General features: G+C 41.0%; 1 protein-coding gene across 1 annotated transcript; it reads left to right on the forward strand.

The window, feature by feature from the left end:
- The first annotated feature begins 1,257 nt into the window (after positions 1-1,257).
- Positions 1,258-3,699, forward strand: LOC117677224 (uncharacterized). The gene is made up of 2 exons (XM_034437273.3): positions 1,258-1,675; positions 2,494-3,699. The coding sequence occupies exons 1-2, from the start codon at positions 1,370-1,372 to the stop codon at positions 3,172-3,174; spliced, it is 987 nt and encodes a 328-aa protein (XP_034293164.1). The 5' UTR covers positions 1,258-1,369; the 3' UTR covers positions 3,175-3,699.
- The last annotated feature ends 7,511 nt before the right edge of the window (positions 3,700-11,210 follow it).

An 11,210-nucleotide genomic window follows, 5' to 3' on the forward strand; every position in this document is an offset into this window, starting at 1 on the left:
TAATGACACCAGTTTTTAAGACAGAAATTAATTTCTAAAATCCTTTGCTACCTCATTGGATCTTGGCCTTTTGTTGGAAGTATAGATGAAAGTACCACTTGTGCTCCCAATTCTTTAACTGCCTTCCCTAGCTATTTGTAATCTCATTATAGTTTTCAGCATTATTGTTGTGTCATTGGTCTATACATATAGTAGAAGAAAGGGGTAGTAATCCATGGGGTGATTATTTTAGTAAGGTACTCTGTTATATCTTTGATTTTTACTCCAGGGGGACAATATAACTCCCTAAATTTACTGCCTGGTCTGCAGACTATAGTTTCTGTTCCCCTAAGAATTAAATCTCCTATCATCAATATTTGTCTTTTTTTTTTTCTTAGCGAAATCTGGGATACTTTTCTTCCTATCACAGGAATGCTGGGCTGTGCCTCTTTTTTTAGAAACTATTGATGAATGCTGTTTTGTGGGTGTATGCGCATTTTCTTCCAATAGGAGGCAATGAAAATGATTGTTCAGTTCCAGAGGGCCTTCACTGGAGTGAGCTAGTATAGATAGTAGGAGATTTGGTTGTAAATTGAGAACTACCTATAGACAGGGAGCAAACCCCACTCCCTTCTGGCACTGATGATGTTACCTAGTTGGGTAATGAAATGCCTGCAAGAAAACAACCAAGCTCAGAGAACACCAAGGACCTCACAGTCCTCCTCCTCCTCCTCCTCTTAAATTATATTTAAAAGTTGAAAAAAAGATTAAAACTTGAAAAAAAAGAATTGAAAAATTGAAAAAAGAAATTAAATAATTGATTCACCCGCCTGTAGTGTATATTGCAAAACTCGAGCCCACTGCTTTCTGCTTATCTGCTCAAAGTCACGAAGCTGGCTTTCTTGTATACGATTTGTCTTGAACTCACCATCTACTGCCGACTGGTTCAGTCACTCAGCTGACTGTCATTTGTTTTTCAGGACTAGAACTTACTACGCCTATTGCAGGGCTGGAAGTCACTGTCTCCTGGTGATTAGCCCAAATGCCCCTAGCTGGTTCTTCTGCCTATTACAGGATTTAGAGTTACCCTGACTCATGGTTTCTAACCCACTACCTTGACCTCTAAAGAAAATGGGTTCTCATTTCGGGAGATTGTGTGAGCCAACCTCTCTGAGTTGGCTACGCACCTGAGCCAAGGTGCCACCTTTTGGCAACCTCCCTGAAAAGGGAGTGTCTCCTCAATCCAGTGGCTGTTGCTTAGATGTGTGAAGTCATCTTTGCTCTGATGTCACAATGGAGGTAGGGGAGGGGGGCAGAGGAGCCTGTAACTGTCAGGGAAGACCAAGTGATCACCATCCAGGCCAGCTCCCTGCTGCCAGAAGCTGCTGGCATGGCTGCCCAAAGCCTCCATGGTCATATCTACCTCTATCTGCTCATGTCCTTCTTTGTGGGAGGGTCCAAAGTCCCCTGTGAGCAGCATCTGCGCTCCCGAAAAGTCCAGCAGGAGTCCCTGCTGGAGTCCCTGCAGTGGGAGGCCTACTGGGTGCCCCTGATGATCATCCTGGGTGGCTGCTGTGCTATGGCCTGGAGCATCCTCTTCATTGCCTATGACGTGGGCCAGGAGAGGGGGAAGGTGCTACCAAAGATCCCTCCTGCCCAGGAGGAGGAGCAGGAGGAGGAGGGGGGACCCAGACAGGTGAGCCTTGGGTAGAGGGCCTGGAAGACAATTGGGGGAGACAACAAAGAGGGAAGGTTAATATATGGGGTCTCCCTGAAGACATGAAAATGAGGAACTGACCACCACCTTAGATGAGTTCACATGATACTCTGAAACTGATGCTCAGCCAAAGAATCAACTTGGCTGCATTCACAGCATATGGAACACCCAGAGAATTAAGCCTTATTTATTTATCTGAATATTTTAGAAGGCCATCTGCATTGTATAAAAGAGGTAGAGGCAGCTAATAAACAAATGCAAACATAATTTTAAAAAATAGATTTATTTGTTTTAGATTTTAAAAATGACAGTAAAATTAATACCTCACCAGTGCCATGGGTTCACTGTCCTAAGAAACACATACAGAGAGAAACACAGAGAAACATACATGCACATACAAAAGTAAATTGGATAGAAAAACTTTTTTTTAACGAAATAAAAAAATCTTTAATTGAATGCTACTTTTCTTCCCTAGAACCAGTCAGTCAAGCATCTAGAAGGTCTTCAGTACATTAATGCAGTGTTTCTCAACCACAACAACTTTAAAATATCTGTACTGCAACTCCCAGAATTCATCAGCCAGCAGGGGGAATTCTGGGACTTAAAATCCACAGATACTGGTTGGGGAATTCTGGCAGTTAGTCCACCCATCTTAAAGAACATTGACTTGGGAATTCTGGCAGTTGAAGTCCACAAATCTTAAAGCATGTTGCCTGGGGAATTCTGGGAAAAGAAGTATCTACTGAAAGGATGGCCTTCAAAACCTCTAAGCCTGGCATCTTTTCTTCCACTAACAGATGCCTCCTGAGGAGACGAAGGCGGACTCTAACCTGCTAGAAAGTAAAAACTCAAAAGAATTGCTTGGGATTCCACTACAGACAAAGGGATCCAAAGAAGGAATTGAGCTAAACCCAAAAGGATCCCAAGAGGCGATTGGGAATCCCCAGCAAAGTGAAGAAAGCAAAGGAGCCAAGGAGGGACTTGAAAATCAACTGGAAATCAAAAGATTCCAAGTTGGGGTCGAGAACCAGCTGGAAAGAAAAGGATCCCGGGAGGTGATTGGCTCCCCTTTCCTGCAGGGGGAAAATGATCCCACCTCCTTTAGATCCAATCAGGGAGAAGACCAGCCATGTGGGAAGCTCTGGACCACCATGGAGAAGGAGCTGGAGAGGCTCCTGAAGCTGCTGCGCTTCTGCCGGTCCTCTGGGCCAGGTCCCTTGGTTGATGGGTTCCTGGCCCCTGCAGTCGAGGAGGCCATACCCCCTCCAGCCACAAAGACTCCCAATCCTGCAGCAGAAGAGATCCCGCATCCAACCCCAGCACAAGAGCCACCGACCGCCCCAACCGAGGAGACCCCAAGGTCACTCAACTCCAGGCAGAGTCCGGCTACGATGCATCTCATCATCTGTGGGCTTCTCAGCAGTGCATGTCAGAACAGGGGCCGAAGAAGGCGGGATGGGAGCAGAGGGCGCAAATAAACTCCGTGTACACTCAGAGGCTGTGATGCCTGCTTTCCACAAAGGCTGGCTGGGAATGCCTCACATGCGTGGCATGTGAGGGGCAACCGTCATCTGGCCTCTAATTAAAATGGGCCGAATTGGTTTTAGAAGGGGACAGGAGACCACAAAGAGATCTCTGCTCTGCCTGGAAGAAACAAGGGTGAACCATTTCCACATTGTGGCCCAATAAATTATGAGCACAGGTCCTAAGGGCCCCAGGTGGGAAACCTGGTGTCATCTGGCCTAATCTAAATATCCCCACTTGGATGGGAACCCATCTGCAAAGCCCTTTAAAATATCCCAACAATGTTCAGGTTGGTCATATGGATGACAATATTTATGACTGTCTCGAGTTACGTCCTAGATGGGCAGGCTCCATTATGGTTTAACTTCAAGACTACCTGTATAATATATCATTTTCCTTCTAAGTAATTGAAATTCTAAGCCTCCTAGTGTCATATGGAGTGGCATAAAAAGAATGAAGTAAATAAATAAAATTCTCTATATGGTTATGTAATGAAATATGGAACAAAAAGTACAAAATGCAGTAAGTTAAAAATACGATAGTTACATAAATGCATTAGATATACATATGTACTTGAATAATAATTCTTTTTTAAAAAGCTAAGTACATCAATATAGAAATTAGGGTTAAAACGCAATGTACAATTAAAGTACAAACTTACAAAGTACAGTGATCATATCTTCTTGGAAAAAATAAAAGACAAACATAAAAGATGTTCATAAGGATAGAAAAAAATATTATGTTTGTAACTTTGCTTTACAAAGGAAAACTCGAGCAAAACCAAGAAAATCAATAATTAAATTATATCTAAAGAGCAACTTCCTCAAATAAAGGCTATAGGGGCATTGCACTTATAAATAATAAACTGCCCCCTCATTTGTATCCAGGAACAAACATAGTGTCCCTAGAATTTGTGTTACACGATCAAAGTGTCTCCTGCTCACCAACACACGGGGGTGGGGGGGTGCATTTCTCACACATTGGAGCAATCTTCAAGAGCTGCCCCAAGGAAATCAAATTGCAATCATCCAGCTTCAATCTGACACCCTATCAAAGGTGTTCGGCACAGAGTACACACGGCAGGGTGTGGCAGCAGCCAAAAAAGCCAATGCAAGAGGGATAGAATCAAGATCACATGAAGTTCCAGTACTGCTTTACAAAGCCTTAATAAGACCACACTTGAAATACTGCATCCAATTTTGGTTACCACATTATAAAAAAGATGTTGAGACTTTGGAAAAAGTGCAAAGAATAGCAATAATGATGATTAGCAGCCTGGACCAGGGTGGGTTCTAAAAATTTTTACTACTGGTTCTGTGGGCGTGGCTTATTTTGTGGGCGTGGCTTGATGGTCATGTGACAATTATTTAGGATTTAGCAGAGGTACTGGTCTACCAGGCTTTTAACTGCTTGCAGAGCTGTACCAATCTACCCATTTATTTTTGCAGGCACTGGTCTACCCTTTATTTTTGCAGGCACCGGTCTATTCATTTGTTTTCTTTTAACACTGATCAGCTGTAGGGCGGCCCTTTGAAGCCCCGCAGCAAGAGTTTAAATAGTTTTTTTCCCCTCTAGCCATCAGCTGGGACTCAGGAGGGAACAATGAGGTCAGAATAATGCGGGGGAGGGGGCAGGGGGGCAGAACCGGTTCGGTGATGTCATATCGTCACCGCTACCAGCTCGGGGGAACCGGGCCAAACCAGGAGGAACCCACCACTGGCCTGGACACTAAAACATGTGATGAACGGCTGCAGAAATTGGGTATGGCTAGTCCAGAGAAAAGAAGGACTAATATTTGAAGGGTGCCACAAAGATGTGAGGAGATGTCCACCTATTTTCCAAAGCATCAGCAGGGAGGACAAGAAACAATGGATGGAAACTAATCAAAGAGAGATCCAGCATAGAACTAAGGAGAAATTTCCTAACATTGAGAACAATCAATCAGAGGAATAGCTTGCCTTCAAAAGTTGTGGGTACTCCATTATTGAAGGTTTTTAAGAACAGACTGGATAGTCGCCTGTCTGAAATGGTATAAGGTCTCCTGCTTGAGCTTTATATTTTTATATTTTATATCTCCTGCTTGAGTTTTATATTTTGATACGAACCTTCTCACAGCTATAAATACGAACAGGCCCACAATTATGAAATCTGGCAACCTAAAGCAACACTCCGCACATCTAATGAAGTACAATAAATTCTAATTTATGGAAAAGTTTAACACAATTCTACAACAGTTAGTGTAGGTAGGAGGAGATGTGGGTTAGCCTACAGTAGCAGAAAATCGTATTTGATGAAATGAAATGAAGCTTATAAAACTTTGGCTGTTTGTTAAAAATGTGTTATTGTGTATGAAAAAGGAGTGGTTACATTTCCCCTTATTTTATAGCAGGAGGCAAATTTTGTTTGATATCAAAATGAAGATAAGGCTCAAAACTGGCTGTTATTTGGATGTGGAAGTTCTCACAAGAAGGCAATGACAAACCTCTTTTATATTATTACCAACCAGCATGTATATTAAATTAACAAGCATCTAACCCATGGGTCAGCAACCTGCGGCTCTGGAGCCGCATGTGGCTCTTTCACCCCTCTGCTGCGGCTCCCTGTCACTCAAAATATGTGTCACAACTGCCAATGTGCGACACCCACCGGCACGTGATTTATTGAGCTTTTCAACCTGCGGTAGGCCAACCATGGATAAATCCAAAAAAATAAAACTTTCAGAAGAAAACAGAACATTTAATTCAACTACATATGCTAGTTTTGTGGCCACTCAAGAAATAGTCAGGCATGGGAAGGGTTTTGTGGCTCCCGGTTCTCCAAAACCCCCGCCATCGCTACCGGATCAGGTGATCCAGTCTGAACCGGGAGCATTTTACCCCTGCTCCCGGTGTTTTCTTTTCTGTGGGAAAAGGGTCCAAATGGCTCTTTGAGTGTTTAAGGTTGCAGACCCCTGATCTAACCTAACCTGAGGCACAGTAACAATACACTGTAATCTGTACTTCTGATTGGGGAATTCTGGAGTTGAACTCCTCACATCTTAAAGTGGCTGAGGTTGAGAAACACCATTTTATAGTGACCTTGGTTGAGTTCACTCAACACACAAAACCTGGTTACTGAATTTATCCATTTTGGATGGAACCAGAGATGGCTGAATTCCCCAAGCGCACAAAACACCAAACAACTCACTATGGTACTGAATTGAATCAAATTGATTAGACACACAAGGAATTTGTCTCCAGGGCAGAAGCTCTCAGTGTACATGCAAAGCAACAGAATAATCAGTCATAATCATACCAATAAGAGGGAATTCATTCAGAATATTCCACAATTTTTCTCCAAATTCATCTCTGGTTCTTTCATTATGTGATTATCACCAGCCTATGCTTTAATAAACACCCATAACAACCAGGATGATGTCAGTTCATACTTCAGGACATTTCTTATATAATTAAACCTTATACCTGATTGCAGGTAAGACTCACAGAAATACAGACCCAGCTGAAATGTGAAGTGGAAGAGACAGGACAGGGTCGTTGCTTCACCAAAACAATTTGAAAGAGAAACTGGTGGTGAGGAGGGCAAGAAACAACCAGAGGCACAATAGCATTGAAAGCTTTTGTTTTCGGGCTGCTCTTCTGTTTCACAAATAGCTCCTCCAATCATTCAGGCAAGCTTTTGGCAAAAAGTTTGTTTGACATAGTTATAAAGATCTTCTGTTTCTTTCATAGGGCTATCAGTCCTGAGAGATTGATAGTACTGTCAGAAGAAGCATACAGCAAATAATAAAATTTATGGGTGAATAAATGATAAAAAAAAAAAAGAAGGCTTGAAACCCCCTACACACACACACACACACACATTCAGGAGACAAGGGATAGTTGGTTTTCCTGTTGGCAGGAGAGAGAAAAGATGGTGGGAAATCCACCAGCCATGGTTTTGAAACTATCCTGCATTAAATTGTATTTTTTTAAAAAAAATAAAAAACTTTCCTAGATAAATCTATAGCCAACTTGAAAATCTCTGGCAAGCTGAAGCTTAGTCTGATGTTACAGATGTTCACTGAACACAATATCATCATCATCTTCTTCTTCTTTTAACGACCCCATAATCCCTTGTTGGGTGTAGTCTGGGCAACTGAATGGAGCTAGCAGAGTAGTTTAATGGCTGGATACCCTTCCTGTCACCAATGCGGAGTTTTGTTCAGCAGATATATAGTGTGCCCAGAGAGAAGAATATCTGCCTTTACCTAGGATCAAACTCACAGTCTCCTGACTGTGAGGCGAGAGCTTCACCTCTAGGCCATCGCACCACTCTCTCACTGAACACTATACTTCTTTAAAATGATGGTGGTTGTTAATTGTAAGTCTTGAAATGACTTGTTGAAGTTTGGTCTCACAGACAATTTATGGAGGAAGATTAGCTAGTGTTGAATCCAAACATTTTTGTTTGTTTTTTCAATGTCAATAAGTATTTTCTGTCTGGTGACCTTTGGAATTTTGTGCCGACTCAGTCATGAAGTTTCATTCTTCTTTCATATTATTTATTCTTCTTTGTCTGGAAGGACTGAATTCCTCTGTTCATTCCAGACATAAAGTGAAAAATCTGTGACTGCCATTCATCCTTCCTTGGTCAATGTCGTCATTTAATCCTATTGGCTAACTAGTATGACCCCTGCAGTTGGATCAATATAACCACAGTGCCAGACATGAAGGTACTCTTAACCATTTTTTAACAGGGTTTCTTGTCATCAGGGTTTAGTAACTGCAGCAAAAAACAAAACAAAACAAACAATCACAATTTCAATGCTGTTCCATATTCCTTACTCTTTTATTTATGGTTTTCATCATGATGTTTATACTTTTACTACCATGTTGATTTTCATCCTGATTTGTCAATATTTGGCTATACTGCTGTTACGATTACTATATCATCACAGGAATAATCTTATTATATTTACCACCAACTGGCTAATTTGTATTTTACTTTTCCTATCAAAAAAGCCCAGATTGGTTTATAGAAGAGGATGGGGAAGAAAACTAACAATGCTCAAAAAATCAAGAAACACATTTAAGTACAGTACAAAGTTCATTTGAAATAGTACTCAATCTCCCTCAAGCTAAACCCATGGCAGTCAGGACGCTTTTTTGGGAAGGCTGTGGAAATGTTTTGCCATTAACTTCTCAGAGATTTTCTTTTTCTTCAAAGTCTAGCCTCTTCAAAGTCTAGGTTTGATATTCCATGGAAACCCCCTATTGCAGGTCACCAAGGCCTAGTCCTGCTTAGCTTCCAAACTTATAAAGGTTGGCCATGGATAACCACATGCCAAGGACTTCAAAGCAGAAAAGCAAAATAAAAAACAGGTCCTAGAGCCATTTTTAATCCTATAAATGTCCAATTGAACAAGCGTTTCTTCAACAAGAAGAATAGTTTAGGAGCCATCATTAAGTTTTTATTAGGGGTGATGATACCAAGAATTCCCTACTCTTGGCCTCTATACTGAAAGCCAAATCCACCAAGAATGCCTTAGTTAATCTTCATGTAGAAAGTGTATTGTATTGGAGAAACAATCACTTAAGTAGGTGGGCCATAAATCATGTGGGGTTTTGAAGGCTAATAGCAATACTTTAAATTCATAGTTCATAGATAACTGATGTGACACTCTCAGGACTGGTATTTTTCAGCCAGTGTGCTTAATAATTGAGAAGCTGGTTCCACATTAATACGGTAGCAATTATCAAATCAATTTGAATGTAGACCCACACACCTTGTGCATATGGGGCCAAAGAAAGTAAAAGAAAAGGAAGGCGAGTAGTAAACAGCTTTTGGGAAGAATAACAAGAGACGTAAAAGTACAGCTTCAAAACAAGTTGAATTTTCAGGGTGGTCTCTTTTATAATTTTTTTAAAATAATGTGTTCAGTTCTATCAAATATATAGATTCAAGTGACAGCATCAAATTAGAGGGTGGTGAGCACAAATATAATAAAAGAAGATTTTGAAATAATAGTTGCTCCTCGTGACATGCTAGCTAGTCAGAAAAATATATTTGAAAATTAACTGTGAATCGGTGTGACCTAATGTGTACACTATTTTAATAGCTTATCTTGAAACCATTGGAAATTATCAAGATAAATAAATACCCTATATACATAGGGCAGACCTCACAAAAACGTCACTTTTGAACAATTTTCCCTTTCAAACCACAAAATAGAAAATAGGCAATTCATAGACTAGATAGAAGAAAATCAATAAGTGAACCAAGACACTGTGAAAAGACTGAAGAAAGGAGACCATCATATTTGAAAGTTTGATTCAGGTGAGATATTCTTTTTATAACAAGTTTACTTTAGTTGCTCTGGAGTTTCAAATAGCATAGCCATTTCCTTAGGCTCTATGGACATCTGAAATCAATCTGACAAGTGGCTTTGAAATTTTCCTTTTTTAGTGACATAATATCATGTCTCCAGGCAATCTAACACAATTTAGGAATGTGTTTAAACCATCAATGAAATCTAACTATAAATGTACATGGCATTTATGTTTTGATGAATCTTGTTGCTGTTCTTCGTAAGTGGAATAAAGAGAACATTTGGGAATCGGTGTGAGGAAAACTGTTTTGTTGCTTAAGTGACAATCTAAGGCCCCGTACACTTGAGATTATTGCCATCCAGAACATTGTGGGGCATTGAAAATAGAGGTAATAAAATGCCATGGTGTTTACTCCAGACAAAACAGTGAAAGACCATTTTATTTCCTGTAAAGCTGTAGTCAAAGAAATCAACCATTGGGGCAAACTCCTGCTTCACATCACATCCTGGGTCTTGAGATTTTTCCCTTCCACCAAGTAGAAAGGCATTGTTACTCCTTGTCGCCTCCTCCTCAGCTCCTCCATATTTTTTCATACAATCACTGGAAGGGACCTTGGATGTCTTCTAGTCCAACCCTTGCCCAAGGCAGGATTCCTTATGTCGTCCCAGACAAATTGTTGTTCAATCTTTTCTTGAAAAGCTTCAGCAATGGAGCACCCACAATTCTGGGAGGCAAGCTGTTCCATTGATTAATCATTCTGTCAGAAAATTCCTCTTAATTTCCAGATAGAATCTCCCTCTGATGAGCTTCCACCCATTGTTTATTAACCTGCCCTCAGGTACTATGGAGAATAAATTGGTGCCCTCTTCCCTGTGACAGCCCTTCGGGTATTGGAAAACTGCTATTGTATCTCTCCTGAGCCTGCCCTTTATCAGGCTAAACATATCTAGTTCCCTTAGCTGTTCATCACGTGATAAGGCCTCCATACCCCTTATCATCTCTTCTCTGCACTGTTTCTAGGCCTCAGCATCTTTTTTGTATTATGGTGACCAGAACTGGATGCAGCATTCCAAATGTAGCCTCAGTAGTGCAGTATAAAACAGTACTATCACTTCGTGATACTATCTTGATGCTATCCCTCTGTTGATGCAGCTTAGAACTGTGTTGACTTTTTTGGCAGCTTCAGCATAGTGCTGGCTCACACTTAAGCAATAATATACCAGGACACCAGGATCCCTTTCACAGTTACTACTGTTGGGCCTGGTACCTCCTATTCTATACTTGTGCATTTGGTTTTTCTTGTCTAAGTGCAGGACCTTATTTTTCTCAACACTGAACTGCATCTTGTTGGATAAGGCCCAATGCTCAATCTATAAATTTGTTGTATTTTTATTTTGCTTTTAAGTATTGCTAGCCAGATCTATGTATTTTGAGATGAACACAGGGGGGAAATGCTCCCCGTTAGGACCGGATCGCCCGATCTGGTAGTGATGGCGGCGGGTTGTTCAGAGAACTGGTAGCAAAAATCCCTGTGCCCCCCCCCCATGCCCAGCTGAGCAGCACAATCATCAAAGGCTTTTTTTTTTTTACTTTTAAAAGCATTTTTTCTACAACCGCTTCCGGTGAAAAAATGCTTTTAAAAGTTAAAAAAAAAGTCTCTGATGATCGCGCGGCTCAGCTGG

Source organism: Pantherophis guttatus, chromosome 3, assembly GCF_059756535.1.
Source record: "Pantherophis guttatus breed Tessera chromosome 3, ASM5975653v1, whole genome shotgun sequence".
NCBI lineage: Eukaryota > Metazoa > Chordata > Lepidosauria > Squamata > Colubridae > Pantherophis > Pantherophis guttatus.